This window comes from Lepeophtheirus salmonis, chromosome 6 (assembly GCF_016086655.4).
Source record: "Lepeophtheirus salmonis chromosome 6, UVic_Lsal_1.4, whole genome shotgun sequence".
NCBI lineage: Eukaryota > Metazoa > Arthropoda > Copepoda > Siphonostomatoida > Caligidae > Lepeophtheirus > Lepeophtheirus salmonis.
The window spans coordinates 38,448,294-38,471,228 of record NC_052136.2 but is presented as its reverse complement, the minus strand read 5'-3'; the positions used below and the strand labels follow the sequence as shown (position 1 = coordinate 38,471,228).

The following is a 22,935-nucleotide window of genomic DNA, read 5'->3' as shown; positions in this document are numbered from 1 at the left end:
AATTGTAAGCATTTGTAACACAAAGTGTTCTACCAAATAAGGCACTTCTTAAAACGAGTGCAACATCAAACTTGCATCCTTCATAAAAATAATTTATACATATTTTTATAGCATAAATAAAATGTCTTTAATTATTTAACTATTAAAAAAATAAAACGTGCCACCATTTTTTATATCAGTTTGTCAAGGTTTATTAACTCTTAAATATCTAATGAAACTAATATAAAAAAACTTGGAAACTTATATAAAAAAACCTAAAACTCTCATAAACTCCTTTCTGTAGCTATTCCAGTTTCAATAAATCTAAGCTTAATCCGGAATTATTTTATTTAATTCAAAATAAATATTATGCGATATTTTTTCTTAACATTGTTTAACCAAGCAGTTGTTGCTTAGTTATATCAATGAGGAAAATGATCGAGTAGCCAAATTGACCATATTTTGAGCTTTTCAGTTACTATTTTGAAAGGTTTTTCCAATTTTAACTTTGATTAAATCTTGAAATAATAAATTTTTAATGGATTAAATTTGACACCCCGTCAGAAGCAATTTAAAAGTTGACTCACCACCTCTTTGGAAACCAAGTAAAACTTAAAAATATACTACGAAAAGTAATCAAAATTTGTCTTTTTGTCTTATCAAATTAGTCAAATTTTTTTATACCTTTATTTTTTTGGAGAAGAAATATCAATAAATAAATATTCTTGTTTAAAATTAATCCCCTAAAACAAAGTCAAACATCTTGAAAAGTTGGTTAATATGATGTTAGTAGTTAATCCATTTACAACAAAACGTTCCTTCTATAAAATTCGACAAAAAATAAATAAACAAAACAAACCCACAAAATAGCTTAAACTTTCATAAAAAAGAATGAGAAGAAGTCACATAATATTTAAATAAAAGGTTAAACAATAATAATTCTCTAGAGTCGAAATCAATTTTAAATTTCTTATAATTGTGCATTAAATGGCGCAAGAATTGTAAGTTTTTATTTGATAGTGAGTGGTAGTAGTGTAGTATGTCCCGGCATTGTTCCACGGAGACTGATACGCCCTTGGAATCCTAACGAAGAAGTCAGAATACCATATTTTAGGAATTGTTTTTTCGCCGTTTAAACATTTCCCTCTGAAATAAACATATGCATACATAAATATAATTTAATACTTTATAAGCACTAATAGTATTTTAAATGAATCAAGTTATCTTCTAAACAGCGTTAGTTAATTTTTTTCCTACAAAATTATATTAGAGGGAGATTATATTAACTAGGGTCTTAATTCTTTGATAGCAGAAGTCTTTCTTTCACTTACTCCTCGCTCACTTCAAAAATACCATCCTTAGTCATATTACAAGCATACTGAAAGGAAGTATCTTAACCGAACTGATTAGAGCTTGAACATTACTTCAGTGAGCGTTAATGCCCTGCTATTCATTGAAAAAATTATAGATCATTAAGTAGAATCCAACGTTCAAATAATGTCAAAAGATTTTATTACACTTTAGCTTTGAATTGTTTCTGACTTTCTTTATACTTTTTTTAAATGACTTATTTTATGACATACAAGTAATAAACAGTGTATGGGTAGCCTTGAGATGAAAACATAGATATATATATATTTATAGTGTAGGAAGAGATTCGATGTGAAGAAAAAATATATTTTATTAATCATTTTTTTCCCAAAAATGTTAGAATAAATGTTCTGAAAATTATGATAAATAACTTATTTGACACAAAATATATTTATATAATATGATGATGGAATGAAAAACAGCATTAATATTACATATCAAACTGAAAGAAAATAGTAACTTTGAATCATAGGGAAAAAAGTCAAAAGTGTCCTAACTTTGTAGATATTAATATTTTGAAAAAAAAAAATAATGAAAGACAGGATGAGATGTTTGAATGATTATTAATTTTTTTTTTTTTGTATTTCTTTGTATCCGAAATATGGCCATCATATTTTTATATGTAATAAAAAGTTACAAACTTGAGTATAACTAAGTCAAATTTTAATTAATTATTTTCTCTCTTTGGAATCCAATTAAATGAAAAGGATTCAAGTCATTAAATTTTTTACAATTATTTTATATTATTTGTTGATATCTACAAATATAAAGATATGCAAATGAAGACGAACTAGTTTGTAGCTACCCATTCCATTTTTAATAGCATTTCTTGACTTTTCGACATTTTCTTTTTCGACACTTTTTGATGGTTTTACAAACTTTTGTACATTCCTCATCCTCGTCACATTCCTGGCTACACTTTTTCTTTCTTCTACACCTTTTTTTACGACATTTCTTACGAATCACGCAATCCTCTTTTGTTTCCTAACTCAGGAGAAAAGTTTGTAATTTTATTTATTTATATGTAAATAAAGATGTGAAAAATGTCAAAATCCATGCAAATGTATATGTGAAAAAATTATACATTATAAGTTTAATAGATGAAATGTCTGCTGTCAGATATCACTATCAAAAATATAGTTCTCCTTCCTTGATAAAACGTTTGTTACTAACGATAATTAAGGGCACTCTTGCTCGTAACCAACATATACTTCTTTTTAAAAAATTAGGCCCGCCAGGATTTTGACACTTATACCATCTCTAATAATGAGCATACATCTAACAAAATATAACATGTCTTTTTTGATATGCTAAAGAATTAGAGTTGTAATTTCTAAGCACAAACGATGTAAAAACACGAAAATTGTCTTGATAATTTGAAAAATGTTTTAGTACATGACAAATTAGCTGTTATAACGCACTGCTAGGCTTAGAGACTAATTTCTTGACCAAAAAAGTCACATAGTAAATAAATTTGTCATAATATTAAATTAGCTGCAAGGACTTCTAACAAGAAGCAAATACACACAAAACCCTCTCCTTATAAAGCAAAGAGATAGGCTTTGTCTTCTATCCTAGATTCTATGAGCACTTTGAGTACAACAAAGGCTTGTAAATTTCTAACAAATCTTCCGTGTTACTCTCCATCATTTATAATAGCCATTACTCGTGGTTACTTTATACTAAGAGGTTATCTACTCAATTGTGAGTGAATAATGTCTACAGCTTTGTAAAATAAAAGAAATAAATCACTGTTACGATAGTCAGCAACAAAAAATTAACACACGAAATAATGATTAGAACCTACAACTCTCTGAATAGTTATCGTTTTACCATCAAATCAAATTTTTGGATATCATTTTCTCCCTCGCATGCAAATTTAATACAGGCTTTACAAAGTATTCCAGGAGCTTTGACACATTTTCCTGCATTACGACATGTTACTTTGCTTGAACTTCCATCTTTTTTTGCAAGCTTCTTACATTTTCTTCGTTTCTAAAAGATGGAGGATTTTATGTATGTACTTGCATAAAAATAATAAATTGTGAGCCATAATGAGCCTACAATAGAAAAGTAATTCATTGGTTCATTCTACCTCAAAATTAAACATATTGTTGATAGGTTTACCCTTAAATTGAAGTGGTGTTGTAAATATGAAACATATTAACAAAATGCAAAAATCATCATACAAACCTATCGGTCATTGTGATAAGTTATTAGAATAGTATTAAGATACGTTTGAATTTAATTAATCTTTGTTTGTATTTAATAGTATTATCGAAACTAAAAATGTTTATAAATTACCAGCAATTTTCTTCTAGGGCAATTTTCCATGCACGTGTTTTCATAATATGTTATAACCCTTTTGATATAATGAATCCATTATTAATTTTGTGATTTATACAAAATAATGTCAATGACGACTAACTCTTGAAAGTTGAATAAATAAATATTCTAATTCTGACATTTACAGTGAAACAAAGAAAAAAATACAAATAAAAGGAGCGGCGGTTGTTTAACCGCGAACATTGAGCAACTGTAGATAGGATGTTTTTGTTGTTTTGTCGCATAACAAAAAAATATTTATTCCCCAATTGTGAAAAAGGCAGCATGTCCTTGTTGCAATCCGCATTGGACAAGACAATGTTGAAATTTTAAACCTCTCAAAAATGGACTAGTCATTTGTCTAGAGAGTTAGGAGGGAACTAAAAGAGTCTGGAGGTAATTATGAACCAAGTTCAATGCGTGCTGATCACAAGATAGGATCAGACCCTGCGGAAGAGATATATGCTCTAATAGACGTTGGACGTCATCATTGAATTTCAGTTTTATTTTCAAAACATAATGTTCTTCACAATAATTAAATAGAAATAAATTAAGTATCATAAATTTCATAAAAGCTCTAAGCTGTAGTGAAAATTCTTGAGTATATCAAGTCATTCCCTATATCGGATTTGGGCCTATAAAATATTGACTTTATCTACATTGTACATATACATTATGTAAAAAAAAACTGAACATTTGTGGTGAGTTAACCCAAAAGCAGTATATCTCCATATTTCAGTCAATTATACGCTATGTATTTAAACTTATGGGATGAACTGAGAGAGCCAATAATTTTATTTATAACTTAGTACTTTCATTAAATTAATGTGGCCCAATTTGGCTTCCATATGATCTTTCAAATTTAATCTTTGAATTCCTAATTTTTTCATCGTGACAATGATATTTTACTCTCAAAGGAGTAATCATCGGAAGAAGATAATTTGTCAAATAATACAAATGTAATCCAGACACAGTTTTGAGAATTATCATTCTAGCTTGCTTTAGTGCCGACGGGCCATTTTTGTTCACGTTTGTATTGTATTCCCTTACTTCAAGTGTATGCATGTAACATGTTTAAAGTTAACAAAATATCAATACCTTTTTATAAAGAGTCTTAGCACCATAACATGCCTTTTTAAGCCAAACGTTGACCTCTGCTGTTGTTGCATTAGTGACACACTTATCAAAATAAGGCGTTGGAAGAAGTTCTTCAAGTCTTGTAAGATAGTCCATGAGGGTTGAGCACTCATAGTAGCAATAACATTTGCAACCATTAATGTCACAACAACCAGGATAAATATGATTCTTGATTTTACTTGTGCTGGGGCAGGCCTTGGGTATCAAATCATCACAAAGGTTCTTGCAAGTGTAATAAAGAAGAAATATATCGATGTATGTATTTTATGTAAATATTCTGTATACAAGCTGTGATGTCTGTAGGAGTATAAGCAACTTGAATAAGGACACTGAACAAGTTTCAATTTTTGTGTCCTAAAATAAATGATTATTTCACAACATTGCTCATTCTAATAACCAACTTTTAATTGATCTTATCAATCTATTAAAATAATATGGATTGTAATTTATTTATGAGGAATATAATTCCAGCATAAAACTTTATACTGTGCCATGCACTATATATATTTTATAAATTTGCATTGAAATTGTCAAAAATTATACTATAATATATTGATCATTCATAAAATACTCAAGCATTGCATTATACTTATCCCAAGAACAGTAAATTATGTAAATCATTTTTAGGTTGTAACTTTTACACAACGTATACAAGAAATGATATAAAAATAATTTAATATAATTTGAATTTGTTTTCAATAAAAATTTTTGCATAAAAAAAAACGGGATGGCCACTCAGAGATGGAAAAACATGAAATTTTATTGCAATGATAACTGAGAATGGATGTCTGTAAAAATAAATCTGCAAAAATCCCATACAATGGAAGAAAGACTTTTCTTATTTTTATTCGTGTTGAAATCTGAAATGGGTCTCGTTACTTTCCGGGTATCAATTACTTAAACTTAATTATTCTTTAGCTGAATATTTTTTTTAATTTTTTTTTTACAATTTTTACAGAAGTGTTATCTAATTTTTGTTTATAAGTTAAAGAACAGTAAGTAAAAAAAAGTCAACTCAGTTTGAGGAAAATCAATCCTACATTCATATTTTGTTTTCACTTCCGATATATATGTATTTTATCGTTGTGATTTGGATATAAAATTTCTTGAGAGATGTATTTCATATCCGGTATTTTATCATTATTGTTAATAGATATTTTTATTATTATCTCTTTTTTCGTTAAGTATATACATATTTATATTGTCTAATTTATGTATGTTAAAAAATCTAGTGATGCAAGAAATCTTAAAGCAAAAAGTAAAAAAAAAAAATGAAGGAAAATGCATTGGATGAAGATCGATTTACTAGGAAATGTAGTCGTTGGATGTTCAATAGTGTATTACTTTACCATGAATTAGGACAAGGAAATTAAAATTATTCATTCATTTAAGACTCCTAATATTACATATTAAATTGAATATCACTGAAATTGTTCCGCTGCATGAAATACATACATATATGAAAAGTGAAAGGGTAAAATGAAAGAAAGAGAAAAGTATTTTGTCAATTCGATAATTCTAAAAACTATCTAAAGAAATTATCGAATTGCTGTCTAAATATATTCAAATATCCTATTTAAACAGTTTAAAATGTTTCAATTTTTTACACTATAATATATAGTATATTGCATATAATAAATAGTAAATAAAAAATTTAACAGATAAGAAATTATAAATTAATAAAAGCCTAATAATCTCTTTTAAAAAAATGTAAATTGAAAAATTCATCGAATTATAAATAATCGTTGGATCATGTATACAAATCCTAACTTTATTTATGTCGTAAATAAAAATATGGTTTTATCGCAAGGTTAATATAAATACAAGGGTAGACCTTCATGTAATCGGGCTTGCTAGAATTTAAATCTGATGTATTGTACCTACTGCTGGACAAGACAGGCAGATTTTAACAAAACACGCAACCACTCATCTACTATGAAGTCAAACATCAGTCGTGCACGCATTATGGTATAACTTTATTTTCTATTAACCTTGGTTTTATCGAACATTTTTTTATTGAAAAATTGGAAAAGTTACAAAAAATATTTTATAGAAGAAGCTATGATTTTTATAAATAAATTTTTCACTCTACTGTAGGGTTCTACCTTGATTCGGTTAAAATTTAATAATATTGATTATTATTAAATTTTAACGATACCGAGAGGTAGAAATTTTATAATTTATAGACAATAAACTTTAGAAAATTTAAGGACAAAAACTAAGGACCTGGGTTACTTTCTTTTTTTGTGACAAAAATTCACAAAAAATTATTAGTTAAGTTTTGTTAAACAAACTAATAGCATTTCTGTTATGTATTATACTTGTTTATCATTGCTTTGGCTTATAATAAATTTCTAATTATATATTCATTAAAATACTAACTTTTTCTTTTTAAGACTTCAAAAGTAAGAGTTGGGTTGAATTACAAATCCATAGAGTAATTTCTTATATGGTCTACTGTCAACAAAACTGTGTATTTAATTTTAGTCAAATCCTCAAAATTTCTCAGGGAATCACCCAAATATAAAGTCCTTTTATTATAATCAAAGGCAGTGGTTTACAATTGTAGCTCCTTGAGATATTACATAAACAATATAAGAGGCGTGTACCACTGCTGAAATTTAAAAAATGATGCAGGTCTCTTCAGTGACCAAAAGATTAGAAGTCATTAGTCTAATTTAAGATAAAGATTCATAATTTTGAATCATAAGTAAAGGTTTAAATTGATATGTTTTTCAGTCCTATTACAACATTCGAATATACGGCAAATTATTTACCTTCATTTTAATAAGAAAAATAATTTATATTCTTATAAAATGAGGTTCTTTATATCACTAAGATACTTTCATAATAATGACGTCACGAAAAAATTCTCTATAGCATTGGTTTTAAACCTGAAGAAAATTTAATACTTTTTAAAGCAAATTTTATATTCAAATTTCTTCATGACTTTGAAGAAACATTTTGAAACCAAATCTTAAATACATGTAGCCACAACAAAATATAATTTTATTAAGAAATTTGATCGTTGAGATAAAAAGATGAAAAATAACTTTTATGTAATGAAAAAGGAAATTAACAAGAACTAAAGTGAACAAGATCAACTTTTTGGACATTGCTGGTTTAGTTGTAACAAACATCTCTGTGAATTGTTCAACCATTTCGAGCACCATGTTACATATTGGTTGACTCTGTAATAAAAAAGTACTTAAAAAGTATATATAATTCTTAAGTTCTTAAAATGTTTGTAAAACCATTTTGTTTGCCACAAAATAACATCTCAATCAAAAGCCAAAATAATGTTAAAACTTTATCTTCAATATTGTAATTAACACATATATTTAATAGAGCAAAATTTTATCAATGTATCTGTGTAGCTATAGTTTTTTACCCCTCTGTTATTTCCTTGGGCGTTCATTCATCCCAAAGACTGAAATGTCCTTCTTATGTCCGGTGAGTATTTTTTATTTTTTGTTTCACCATCTATTTAAATTATAAATTCATCAGTTAATTCCAGTATCCAATTTCTTGGGGTACTTTATAAAAATTCTGATTGATTAACAAATTCGGGAATTCATTATTGAGGTTTTTTTAAATATTTTTTTTTGTTCCTATAATTTAAGTACCCCCTCCAATAAAAAAAATGAATATGAGGAAGGGAGAGAAAATGGAGAGCTGGAAAAGTCTTATTCTGTACAGAATATGTCTTATTTGATAATAATTTATAAATTTAGAAGTAATATATCATCTTTGCAATTTACAAAATTTAAAATAATTTTAACCCACTTTATTTTAGATTATGAACTCACACTTATGAATAAGTATGATATTTGTACACTCATGCTTATAGTATATATTATAATTACAAATACTAATTGCAGGTAATATAAGGATGCATCGACACCCCAGTGAAGTATTTGTGTTATGATAATGGGATATTAAAAATTGCAACTTCTACGCATCATAAATATGTATATATTGTTCATGTTTATATTTATTCACTTATCTCGGATTCCGTAATCAGCTGATAGTAAAAATCCCATTTCTCCTTCTTTCTAAGATTAAAATCAATAGAAATTATTTCTTTTTGCGGTTCATAAATGGCCATTCTCTTGAATTCAATCATGTCTTCCATTGCACCGAACTTGCTATCACAAACCTCATTTTTCTCAGGATCTGCATCGAATAAAAAATGTCTTAATCCTACTTCTTTTGCTTGAAAATACAAAATAAAATAAAATGTATATAGATCTTGTTCACCAATTAACTATATGAACACACTTTTATTTTCAGAAGTGTGCTTCTTAATGAGAGACTTGAACATTTCGAACCGTCCTCCAGAAGTACTTGCTATTGTAGGTAGTGATCCCAGGAAAAGGATGAATATCCTCCATTCTTTGATCATTTCTATCATTGTTTTTCCTCTTTCCTATTTATCATCTTTCATGATATTCTGTTAGGTTATAAATCATTCGAATTAGAACGTATAAATCAAAATATATCCTCCTTTAAAACACATGAAATGGAAGAAGTATCAATTGATCTAATTTAACTGATATTTTTCTCTTTTTTATTTAACAAAAAATAATAATCAACCAGGTGCATAAGAAAAAAAATTCCCGCCAATTTAATTGTTTTTTATGCATTTTTTGTGTAGGCTGTTGCGTGATTTTTTTAATTTTGTGATTTTATCATAAATAAGTTTTTTTTGTTGCAGTTTTTGTTTTTAATCGTTCAGTAAATGAGTGCACAGGTGGTAAAAAGGCGTCATGTATCCAACTTGTTTGACTCACATATTGGCCAAAGAAACATCGCTTCCATTGTTGAGTTCAATATGAGGACCGTTTGCAATATCCAACATGCGAAGAACATAGACATAGGGGCCCCCAGAACTACAAGTATTTGAGTTATGTGCCCAAAACTTTGTTGATTTTGGGACAAACGGACATGGGACTTGTGTCATCCAGCAGCTTTAATCCTCTTGTTTATTTTTGGCAGGGCGCTATCAGGGGCATCATAAAACACAAACCAACACCAAAGTGTGGAGTGGGGAGTATATCATCTACCTCCAAGTTTTGGGCCAACCAACCTGAGGACAAATTTGTCGAAGCCGTTACCAGCTTCAAGTACCGTTTTGAAGCTGCCATTGCTGCTAACGGATACCTAATCGAATAGGATGTAGCCTCTGTGATTTGCCAACAATATTTGTGAATATATTTGTTTCTTATCAATCAATAAAATTTTGGACATAGCTTTTTAACCAAAATGTAATGTTTTTACTAGGATGAAAATTTGCATCTGTACACTGTATATAATGCTATTCCTTTTTGTATCAATTTGCATAGTATGAATTCGATTTACTTCTTTTTATTTACATATTACATTGATAGTTACTTTTAATTCTTAAGTAAAAGTGTAAGTTTTATTACAAATGCAATATTGGTTAGTACAGAGAAAAATATATTTAACAAATTATTTATATAATTTGAAACAAAATTTGAGTCCTCCCTAACCTCATTTCATGATATAGGCGCAATCTCATTTATAATTCTTTTAGTACGTAATAATAACATTACACAAGATCTACTTGGTGCTAAAGATTTCTTTAGTGTTATAATGTGTTACTTAACAAAAAGGCTGTAAATATTTTTTTGGGAAATTATAATTTCCTGTAATGACTCAATAACAAATCATTTTATTAAAAAAATAAAAATAATCATATGTTATTAAAAAAAATAGCCCATACAAGGTGTTTTAGTAAGCAATCTGAGCCCTGCCTTTTGCTACGGAATCGCGTTTTCATGGACCTTGTTGGGTTCTTACACCTAAGGAACATTTCGAGGAAATGTTTATTTGCCTGAGTCATACAAAAAAACTGACCATGTGGGTTCTTAAATAAATCTTGTGCACAAAATTAGTGATAATCATAAAAATAAATAATACAAAAAAATTGAAATATATAAATAAGACTAGCATAAAATAAATCTTTCTCCATAGAATATCAAAATAAATACTTGATTTTCACAGCATTTAACATTAATAAACATCAGTGCGTGTGATTATGAATAACACAGAGTAACACTGCGGATTTATTGGGAACTTAGTTATAAAAGTAAGCTCTTGTTGCTTGTACTAAAATTGAGGATCGACCTGCATAAATCCTTGCAGGATTAGTGTTGTGTTTATTTCCTTCGTTTCCCTCTCATGTTGTTTTTTTTTGCTGCTGATTTAAAAGACCATGAGAGCTTAGCTGTTTTTCCCAAAAAAAAATTCAATATGCCATGTTTTACCCATGTCCATTTTCGGTTTATTTTCTTATTTTTTTTACATAAGGGCAAGTCATTTTATTTTCAACTCTAGATATACGTTAACTTACAATGAGAGGAAAACTTTGAGAATCACCCTAATAAAGAAAATAAACCTGAATCGATGTATAAAATGATTTTTAACCTTGTTAAATAAGTGATGGAGAAAATGAAATGCTTTCTCTTTTACTTAAAACCCTGAGTTACTGTAATTTTATAGAAATTTATTTATATATAGGGTAAGTAGCGCATCGTTGTAACTTTAATTAAAATTCCCCCAAAATGGATATATTATTTTACAAGGATCATGTCTGACATACATCATTCAATATAATATACAAGGTTAGTTACGTATATTTGACGTTCCTAGTTGTCGGACACTTAACGATTAAGTTATAACAATTCATTAGTAATTTAACCTAAGATATCAAAATAGATGGTGATGTAATCTTCGCAAATTTTTAAATAATCCTGTAAAATTTTAAACGGATAGATGTTATATTTTATGAGAAATAAATGTTTAAATTTTGAGGTTCTAATAATTTGCGGTTAAAATTCAACACTATATTTTCTGGTTTGTGATAATATGAAGATATTTCGTCTCCATTTATTTAAATTAGAATGAAATTGCCATGTTCGAACTCAATAGGAGTTTTGCCATAAGTATTTTATTTATTTGCAGCATTTTTGGCGTATTTTTTTGCAAAATAATCGTAGTCTGATGATATAAACCAAATAATTGATAGGTCAATATATAGCTAGATACCGAAGAGAAAATCATTACAATAGCTGTTGATAAGGAGGAACAGACGCACGGTATATAAAATAGAAAGAGAAAAATCCCTCACAGCTCATCCTTATTAGTTAAAAATTAATAAAATAGATAATATTTATACCCGTGCGTCCAAATCCATCCGGATGAAGAATATAACGGTTCTAGTACGCAAGATTATGTAATTTATTCCATGTATTCCTCTAAAACAATAATCTATCTCCGAATTATAGCTCTAGGCAAATATCGTATGGAGTCCTCGGAGTTTGAGTCACTTCACTCCAACTCATCACCGTGGGGAATTATCAACATTTTGTTTTCAAGCCTAACGAATTGTTTTGGATTCCTATACAGATGCTTGTATCAATAACATTAAGTCTAACTGGATTAACACAACGATTCTACTGGAACCAATGTCAATGTGTGAAGTTGAATCTTGAAGTCATTATAATGAATACCTTTTGTTTAGGAAAATATATGAGAAGGCAGTAGAAGAATCTTTAGCCAATGTTATGATCCAACTCTCCCAATGGCTTATTATCCCATCTAGGTGATATATTTAGACTAATTAATCAATAAAAACTCAAATTAATTCATATATGAATTGTATTTCGTAGTTTTAAATGAATTGATTAACAAAATTATAAATTCGACAATATAAAAGAAATCTTTAATTATTGAATCAATGAGAATTTGGATTATCAATAACGGAGTGGTAAATTGTAAGTAATTTCCTTAATCCTGGAGGAGTTAAATATTTTTTATTCTTAAAAAAAAAAGAGCTATCGAGGCACGAGTTGATCTATATATAAAAGACCTTGGCTTCTCCTTGTTCTGAACAACTTGATTTAGACACTTCGTCACCGAATTAAATCTTCCTCAATTTTTGCTTTTGTGGCCACATTATCTGCTATTAGGGATTGCTGAACTTAGAAAAATGCATTGAGCTCCCACCGATCATACCAAACATTGCAAAGATATTGGGATTTAGATTAGCTGCAAAGGGAAGCCAAAAACTGTGCACTTCATTGCCCATCCTTTCGACATCGGAGTTGGTTAATGAAATATCTGCACACAATCATCTCAATTCAGTGATCATAAAATTTATGGGACTCATGGAGTGATGGAGGTCAATGGAATGCACTCGGTAGAAATTATTCTCTTGAAGTCAATGTGCATAATTTCAATACTTGGTTCTTCTTGGAGAAGTAAATGTACATTCATATAGAATTCTTTGGCCAGATGGAGTAATTATAATACAGTAATTTTTAATCATACTTAATTAGTAAAAATCCATCTGACCAGGTAAAAGATTATTGAATAATATGGAAATAATATAAATAACGGGACTTTAACTCTGGCCCACCCTATACAAAGCCGGTGTGACAAAATGGGGTGTAGATTAATAAGTATCGGAAAGATTCCTAAATAATAATTCTATAACCGGTCTTGATCCTTTATATACAGGGTGAGCACTCAAAATTGGAAAATTTTAAAAGCTGTTTTCATTTCTCCATATTTTTATGACAAACTTTTGAAGCAAAAATTGGTAGCTAAACAATTTACTACACTTTTTGTTCAATATGACGCCATCTATTCTTAATGATGGCATGAATATGGTGATGAACAGAGGCATAGCTGGCCTTGATGAAGTCTTCGGATAAATTGTTCCAATTCACTGTGATCACGACGTTTAAGGCATCGACATTCAGGTAAGAATACTTTTTCGTCTTGCCCTCCAACACACTTATAAGAACAAAGTCCAGGGGGCTCACGTCGGGTGAGGACAAAGGCAAGAAGTCTGCCAACCAGAAGGAAGCCATATTCTCCCTTCAGAAATACTGCACCTTCTTCGACGTGTGCCGCAGTGCCGTTTTGGGTAAACACATAGTTGTCCTTTGGGAACGTGCTCCTCAACCATACAATGGCATGGTACCTGAGGACCTTATAATAGATGTCCGTGTTGACTTTCTCGTTGGCTTTGAAGAAGTAGGAAGGCATCTTGCTCCCGTTGGACGTCATGGAGCCAAGGACATTGGCCTGAGTTGGATGTTTTGTACTGAAGGTTCCCTAGACCTGAACTATTCATGTAGCCAAGAAGCTATCATTTTTAGTTTTCAAAACAGCATTGACTGTGAAGTTCTTCTTTAAAGTAAATCTCGTGTGTGGAGAAGATTTTATATCCTCTGCCGATTTGCTTGTTGCTCAGACATTTTTGACCGCTTGAAAACAAAACAAACACCAAATTGGAAGACTTTTAAAACTGAGCTCGATTCTCTCGAAGAGTATCTCAATTTTTATGTCCTCTCCCAGTATATTGTAAAAATGTATCTTTTATTTTGTATTAATGCCGTTTTGTGTTAACTTCCCACATATTATGTACATTACACATTCAGATACAAATAAACTTTAAGGTCCCAAACCGCCTCTTTATACCTATCTACATACTTAACAGAATATAAACTAAAATGAAACCATATGAGACTCCATTTACGAAGCAGTAGTATTTTTTTTTTTTTTTTTGTAAAAAACCTATTTAATCTACATATATAATTTCTTCCTTGAACGAGGAAATGGAATATCGCTAAAGGGACAAAAATAAGTATAACATTTTTTTTCATGATATATGAGATGGTTTTTATCTTTTTAAAAAGCTATTTTGTATGAATGATAATATTTTTATAAATTTCAAGTTAGAAAAGATATGAAGCAAAAATATATTCAATTTCAAAACCCCAAACGGACAATATTTTGCATCAATTATTTGCATATATATTTTTTTCTGTATACATATTGAATTATATCCACACAAGGGGATTTTTATTTAAAATAGTATTTTTTCTGTATGTGTAGCAAAATAACTACATTTTTATAATAAGTGACAATCCGGTTGTTGAAGTAGTAGCGGAACAGAAGTGGTTTCATTTTAGATATTATATTTTAAAGTTTTCTGGTAAATATAGTTAGCTGCTATCGTTGGAAATGCGAGGAACTTGAATTTGCTGTCGAAAAGTAATGTACCAAAAATTGTTTGACACAATATTTTACAACATTAAACTAATTGCAAATAGTTTTAGAATTTTATTGGTTCAATTTAGGAAATTCAGTAATTTACTTGAATTTATTATATACAAAAAACAACTTTTTCAACTCTTTTTGATAATTTGAAATTTATAAAAAAAAAAATTGAAACGAAATAACTTGACAGAGATTTAATTTTTGCAGAAAAAAAAAAATTAAGACCTGAGCGAAATTGGCAATTTTGAATTATTTCATCAACTAATCATCAATAAAATTAATTTGTTGCTATTAAAACTGTGCATATTTTTGTTAACAATATAAATTCCTTTCAAACATCTCAATGATAGGTCATTGATAGAGTAACCAAAATAAAATATATATATCTATATAGAAAATCACCCGGTATTAAAATATTGAATTCGGTATAGACAATGGTTGACGTCATTTATCCTTCAAAACTTTTTAAAACAAAACTTTTAATGTGTACTATAATTATGAAACTAGATTTTTTTTTTTTTGATTTCTTAAACTACTTAATTTATTGCCTTATGGATAAAAATGGTTATGTTGTTGCACCCTTTTTATGTGGTCATTATTGAATTATATTATTTATAGAAAAAATAAAAGGGGTAATTTATATTTATATATATTTCATTTGTATGTATTTAATCTTGTCTAATAAATCAAATATATATATATATATATGAGCAAATAAAACTTTCCATGTTCTTAAAAGTCTTCATCTTTATACTATTAATATATATTTTAAAATTTATATTTCTTTTCCTTGATAGCAAATTGGTTTAAATGCAAATAAAAATACTTTCTCATAATTTATTTTTTCCTTCTAAGTTTTCATTTCAGTCGTTCGCATATATCTATTTTATAAATGTGCTAATATCCTACAGAAAACATTTTCAATTGTCAAAAATGTTTTTTATCCATGCTAGTTAAGCTCTTGAATGATATCATCGAACTATTTTCGTTTCTCAAAATGTTAATTTCATTAACATTTTATTGAATTGTTTGTAGTCTTTTCACAAATTTAAATTGCAAAACTTTTAAATGCACAAAAACAAAGACATCATCAAATTATGTATATAAATAACATTAATTTAATCGTAATTTAATTGTATTATTTATAAACTATTAGGTTTAAAAAATAAAAATTATTATGTTATATATTAAAATGTTTCTATATTCTTAAAATATGAACTTTTAAAAATAAAAAAAGTAAACGGATTATTTGCAGACAGAGGCAGTTCAGGCCAAATTAAAATATTTCGTTCCTATAGGGACATGAGTGTCTCTTTAGTTTAATTATCTAAATATTTTCGTCTAAACAAGCAAATATGATCCTTTATACTCTATTTTTTAATTTCGCATGTTTATATTGCAATTTTTTGTCATTAGATCCAATGTTTTGTATCTTCTGAGTGTTATACTTAGAAAACTAAGATCAATGAATTTTTGATCTGCTAAAATGGCCTACAGGAATATTCCTTTCGTAATTTATGTGTCTAATATTTTGTTTTAGGAGCCGCTTATTGTTAAAATTGTAGTAAATAACTGATTGATTTAAGTATTTAAAACAGAGTGGCCACTCGACTTGCTAGTAATATAAGTATGGCGGTATGGGATACCCTAAACATCTGAGTTAAATTAACACTGTACTACAACAAAATTCTGAATAAATTCTATTACGGTATTATAATATGTGGAAATATGTACAGGTCTGATTAACATTTTCTGCTCAACTAAAATAAAAGTTTGAATAAGAATCAAATCAATTTCAATGATTCAAAGATGACCAAAATAATACAACTAGGAGCGTTTAATAAAATTAATGATTCCTTGTATCCATAACAAATCATGAACAATAATGGATTTATCGGTAAATTAAATGTGAAGATATTAATTATGATACAAAAATTTAAATCAACAGATTGATATTATTTATTAATTATAAAATAGAATAAAATTCATTTAAATGGTGAAAAGATGGCTTCTATATTTCTATTTGGATAGATATGAGTATAACTCTGAGTGATAAAAATATTTCTTTTTTCCTGGCAAAAGATCATTACTTAAAATAATTGAGTAATGTTTTTGTTTATCTTAAATGTTGATTATATGATGCAGTTTTACTTAATTGACTTTTGATGATATGGCTCGAATTTGCATATAAATTACAATTATTTGAAAAATGAAACCGTTCCAATTTCCAAAGCACCTTTTCTTTATTTTGAACTTCTAGAATTTTTTTCTCTTCTAGAAGAGAGAGAAGTCATAAGAAAATATATGCAATTATGGAAAAAGAGAGGTTTTGTCAAGAGATACTAAAAAAATATTTTGGAGTAAAGATGAACTGAAGGGCAATAATAAAAAAGGAAGAAGATATAATTGTACATAATCACAATTAGTGATGCACAAAATATGTCCTGGCGTAATGTAAAAAGAAAATATTTTGGTAATCCTGATAGTTAGAATAATTTTTGGAGGAGAGCATCCTTGCTGTAATTATGTTTTATTAGATCAGCTGCATGGAGCCGTGAGAGGAAGAAAATGAACACAAAGCCCATCCCACATATAGCAAAGACATGTAGGCTGGAATTACTCGTATGACCAAGAACAGTCACAATACTTTTTCATTAGGACTCAACCACTTGGACTAGGTTATAACAAGACATACCAAAATTGCAACTGTTAAAAAAAATTTAAGTAACAAACAACTAATATTTTTGAAATAATGAATTTTATATTAAAAAGCTGAGAAAATTAATTACGGGTGTAAAGAGGAAATCCTTCTACATTTAAAAATAGTATAAGCAAGGAAAATTTTATATTCAAATATATATTTTTGTATTATTGTACATTTATATTAAATACACCAAAAGTAAGCGGGAGTTCTTTTGTCAGAGAGAAAAATCTTAACACCACAACGATCATTGTTCTAGTAGAAGTAGCAGTATTTTTCTTGTACCGAATGGTAATTTGTCAAACGACATTTTGCCAAAGACCATTCCGGATATTTGTCCAAAAAGATATTTAATGTATTGATATTTTAATTAAATTTAAGGTTATAATATGGTCACACTGATGGATTGACAAACAAGTTTAATATCAAGCAACAACAGGGATCTTCCTATAGAGTTGGCCTCAACCAAATTTCATCAATAAATAAAATTTGATGACTACTTGAAGTGTCTAATAAATTTTGTTATCCATGAGAATTTTCCGATTTAAATATAATCCTTCTGGTCGAATTATAATTAATTGATAAAAAAAATTGACTAGAACTTCTTTGATAAAAATTGACATCCTGTTTGTTTATTATTTAATGTCGTTCTGCAAAAAAAATGCCTTAAAGTCCTATCACGCTATTAAAGAATGAACAACATAAAGAAAAAACAAATACACTATTTTTCAATCTGTAAACTATATTTTTTCTGAACATAAACAAAACAGAATGGGTTCTTAATTGTATTTGAGACTTTCTAAAATGTCTGTAATAAACAAATGATCCCACTATGCGTGTTCCCTTTAGTGGGATTTCACATATCATGTTTTAAAAAAAAAGTATTTTAACACATATAATTGTAATATTAATTAAAAAATTATTTGTTTATAGATAAAACAAAGTTGCTTTTTCGTTAAAAACTGGCAAAAAGTATTCAATTTAAATAAATTGTGTAAGCTTTGGAGGGAAATTAAAACAAAAGTTGAATTTTCCCCTCTTTCAGTTCTTTTGTTTTGTTTCATATAAACAAAGTGTTTATTTCTGATAAAACAGTTTATAGTTCCAACATGATTAACTTATATTTATAAGAATATATTTCATTATATATTTTAGAGAATAAAAAAAACAAAAACAATATGCAACAGCCAAAAAAAGATACATAAAAAGAAATCCATTATTTTTCTAATAGGTTCTTTAGTAATGAGTATTTTGCGTTTTATAAGTGCAATTGGATTATGCTAGATGACGTTTGAAAGTAAAGTTTTTCGTATTCAAAAACTCACTCAACAATTTTATGTTTGTTTATTTGAGCGTGCGTCAAATATGAACAATAGCAAATTATGAAAATATGCCATGTCTTGCAGTTTTTCTTCGATAAAAGGAAAGCCTAAGGTAGGCGGCTGAAGATGTGCGTTCTGTTTGTGGTCCTGATTCTGTAACAAACAATCATGCACAATTTGGCTGTATATATTTTGATACCAATTGTCGAAAATATGGATAAAATACTGGAAATCGTCGAGCTAGACAATTATGTTAGCAATGTTTTGATTGCCAAGGAGATTAACGTTAATTAAAATTAATAAATATATTTTACTGCACTTTATAAATGTTTTTCAATTATAAAAATTTACAAAAAAAACCTTTTTGTTGTGTTGTATAGATCGTCGAAATGTACCTTAAAATTCGTCCAATCCTACGTCCTGTCTAATCCAGCTTGTAGATGTTACCGGTCCTTAAAGAAATCACAAATATATTCTTTTCCTCCACAAGGCATAAATTACACTAATATCATAGTCAAGTAACCTCGTCAGTTTACCTTTCGAATAGGTTTTGTAAAACTTTACGTAGCTTTAAATGCATTATAATTTTGATACTTTTCTTAAATTAGACCTAGTAAAAGCCTACATTAGGACTATTAAAATTATAAATATTGATTTTTGATGATGTCACTGTTGGATATCTATAATGATGTCATTTATCAAAGATTGATCTATGGGACAGTTTTTGCGTCCAATTTGGACTCGTTTTGAAAATTTAGAATGGGACGTCCACATTTCGAGCCTGATATTTCCTAGTTTATTAATACTAATAAATGTACTTATATATTATTATTACGCTCAGTGTTTTTTTTGTTTGTTTTTTGCGACCGTGAGTCCTGCATCATTTGAATTAAGTAACCAAACATTAATATAACTGCAAGAATAAATGCAAAAATATTTAATTATGATTTCATCCCCCCTCTCCCCCACTTTCAAAAAAAGATAGTACTATTTAGGAAATATACATTTTATAATAAAATATTGTTTTTCAAGGGCAATATTTAATGATTTGAAGTCATTAAACAGACATATTTGTGTACCAATGGTTACTATTAAATTATTTTATTATTACTATTATTTAGAAATGTTACAGACAAGTATTTGTTAAAAATTTACAACATCGTTACTAATTGAAAATTCACTTCTTAGGCAATATTTTTTTAGAGAAATACAAGAATAACATTATAATGGTAATAAATAAATAAAAATTATTATTTTGTTACCTTTTTATCTATTCATTTGCCTCTGAATAGTGTATGAACGTTAAATCACTGAACTGCAATATTTGTTAAAAAAAATTGCCGTTTCATTTCTCAACCATTACTGTTCTTAGAGATGAGTCAAAATAGCCAGATCATGGGATAGTCTGTAACCTCTGACTCTAAGCAAGAGCGAGGACTTTGCAGTAGATTGATCATTTAGTATATTAGTAGACAAAATGAGTGTTCCCTTTTCTCCAAACTACTCCGAAAAATGAAGTTATTTTCCAATCAACGTATCGAGGCGTGTAAGAATAATTTATTTTTTTATTTACAAAGTAAAGGACAAGTATGATAATTAAATTTTGTTGAAGATTTTATAGGAAGGAGAGGAACCCCTACAGTCCATGTTGCATTATTGGATACCCAATGTTGAGAATAATGTCGTAATGGGGCATGAAAGCGACACAGAGTGGTACCGTCTTGCAGCAAAATATAATATCAATATTTTTATCTGTATCCAAGTCCATTTTTTCCGAGTCCGGGTCATCATATTACATTTCCAAATCAAATCAAGTTCGATAACATAGGGCTACGAGCTTTGAGTCTTAATCATCATATTTCGAGTCCAAGTCTAAATGGTCCCACATCTGTGTGCATTAACAAGAGTTTGATTCTAAGCACAAATTAATGATCTAATTAGATAAGATAACAAGTCCATACTTTTAAAGCATCAACTCTTACGTATTTTTAAACATCTTACAATCCTTCACAACCAGATTAATCATATCTCTAATTCAGCGTAATAGAAGTAAACAGCGTAATTATTAATTATAAATTGTAGATCTGTGGGGGTGTCATTCTTTAGAGATTATGGCTAAGAATAGAATGAATGTGTTACGGTAAGCTACCTACATTCATGATTCGTTTCTAGAATATCAGTAGTCATAAATTTCATTGTCTTAAAATATTAATTTTCAAAAAAAAGTCCAAATCGTCTATAAATATAAGTGTGTACTAAATATTAAATGACAATCGCTTAATAGATTTATGTATAATTTATGAGCTTAAATATGAACGAAGGATAAGTTGTTCTATATGAAATTTGAAACAAATTATATTAAAAAAAGAAAGACAGTTTTAACAAAAACCTTATTGTAATATTAAAGATTGAAACACTAGGATTTCAAATAGTTATGGTAAGTTCATAATTTTGTATTTCAAATATCTATCAACTTGTGCTTAATTAATCAAAACTAATGCATTATTTTACAATATGTAGGGTATTCGAAGATTAGTAGGAATTTTTCTTTTTCTTCTAGTATGGAAAATTACATTGGGAAAAAATGTAATCAAAAGAGGTGATATATTAATATAAATACAAATATTTTTTATGCTGTAGTTTCATTAACGAATATATATATTTAATCGTTTGACAATTTTTTATTCATTAGATACTCAAATAAATCAATCAAATGTTTATTTTATGGAGAATTCCAGGAGTATTGTATGTAATATAGTACAATTTGGAACGCTATGTACTTGCAAAAATAAAAAACGAAACAAGGAAAAATAACTCAATTAACACAACCTCTCATATCCTTATCCTTTTCATTCATTCTCTTAAAAATAAAAGTTAATTTATAGAAGAGGCATTTCTTAAACATATACAGGGTGTCCACGATAAATTGGAACTATCTTAAAATTCAACCTGCTTGATAAAAATGGAATTTGGAGTAGTGTATTTGTTAATATGAAAAAGTTAGACATGATATTAAACAATAAATTTATTCACCATGTCCTCCCTCAGCAGCCACCATCTTCTCCATCCTGCCCCTAGAGGATTTGCATGCCCTGATGACTTCTGCGGAATCGACAGCATTCCACTCCCTCGTAATGGAGCCGGGAACTTTGTGGTGAAGACTGCAGGGACCTCTTCTCTCTTCTTGGCAAGCCACCTGTCATTCTGGGCGTTGTAGCTTCTGTCGACAGTCCAGTTCTTCTCGTCGGAGAAGAAGATGATTCTTCCTCCATGGTTCTTTAGGTCATTTTGGAGACGCTTACCGTTGGTGAGCCTGGTTGCCTTCATGGATACCGTGTGGATGTGTTGTTTGACCATTCGGTATGACCTGTATCCGAGGTCCTCATTCACAGCCTTGGAGACCAGCTGCTTGCTCACTCCACGGTTCTTGACCAACCCGGACAAGGAAGTCCCCGGCAAAGCCTTGATGGACTTCTGAAGGCCTTCAAGGAAGCCGGGAGTGATTCGGTTAATTCTCATGTTGTGGGGCTTGCGGCAGACCTTTCCCTCAGCCTCCCAGGCATTGAAGATCCGGTACACCGTGGTCTTGGGGTAGTTAAGATGCTTGTAGATAGCAGAGGGCTTCTGTCCCGCGCGAGCCAATTCGAGGATGCCGTCTCTCCTTGCTTGTTCAATGATGACTATTGGTTGTTGTCAAAACAATTGTGGTGGAAGTTATAGTGTATTGTTCAAGCAACCTTTTATATTAGTATAATTTAACCCCGAATATCCACATTATTGATCTGGATGAAGTTTAAAGTACTTCCAATTTATCGTGGACACCCTGTATACTGAGTAGGGTTTTGTATATTCTGAACAAAATAATATTTCAATATCTTAGTAACCCTCAGATCTATGTTAATGAAAGTGTGTTCATCAGATTTAATCAAAAACATTTTATTAGAAAAAATACAAAATCCTTCAGATGAACTCCTAATACAATTACTATGTAGCCATTATAGTCTG

General features: G+C 29.0%; 2 protein-coding genes and 3 long non-coding RNA genes across 13 annotated transcripts in view; 3 read left to right on the top strand and 2 right to left on the bottom strand.

The window, feature by feature from the left end:
• The window catches only part of LOC121120774 (neuronal acetylcholine receptor subunit alpha-10), a 301,885-nt gene that overhangs the window by 172,404 nt on the left and 106,546 nt on the right, over positions 1-22,935 (top strand). The window lies entirely within an intron of this gene.
• On the bottom strand, positions 1,626-9,336 carry LOC121120252 (uncharacterized). Of its 4 annotated transcripts, none has more exons than XM_071889402.1 (5): positions 9,094-9,336; positions 8,819-9,027; positions 4,774-5,043; positions 3,184-3,345; positions 1,635-2,338 (listed from the first exon to the last, which is right to left on the bottom strand). In XM_071889402.1, exons 1-5 carry the CDS (start codon positions 9,224-9,226, stop codon positions 2,306-2,308), a joined length of 807 nt encoding a protein of 268 aa, XP_071745503.1. In that variant the 5' UTR covers positions 9,227-9,336; the 3' UTR covers positions 1,635-2,305. The 4 variants fall into 4 exon arrangements, with proteins under 4 accessions (XP_071745504.1, XP_071745503.1, XP_071745502.1 ...); XM_071889401.1 differs by having other exon boundaries at positions 1,639-2,334; positions 8,819-8,988; positions 9,094-9,251; XM_040715099.2 differs by having other exon boundaries at positions 1,642-2,334.
• Positions 8,966-14,311, top strand: LOC139905735 (uncharacterized). 3 transcript variants are annotated; one of them, XR_011780761.1, is made up of 6 exons: positions 8,966-9,465; positions 9,530-12,070; positions 12,123-12,439; positions 12,507-12,611; positions 12,670-13,136; positions 13,195-14,311. It is a non-coding gene; the product is annotated as an uncharacterized lncRNA (long non-coding RNA). The 3 variants fall into 3 exon arrangements; XR_011780762.1 differs by having other exon boundaries at positions 9,337-9,411; XR_011780760.1 differs by having other exon boundaries at positions 8,966-12,070.
• On the bottom strand, positions 20,468-21,063 carry LOC139905734 (uncharacterized). Its single transcript, XR_011780759.1, has 2 exons — positions 20,913-21,063; positions 20,468-20,844 (listed from the first exon to the last, which is right to left on the bottom strand). It is a non-coding gene; the product is annotated as an uncharacterized lncRNA (long non-coding RNA).
• On the top strand, positions 21,211-21,741 carry LOC121120983 (uncharacterized). The gene is made up of 3 exons (XR_005865299.2): positions 21,211-21,367; positions 21,451-21,529; positions 21,623-21,741. It is a non-coding gene; the product is annotated as an uncharacterized lncRNA (long non-coding RNA).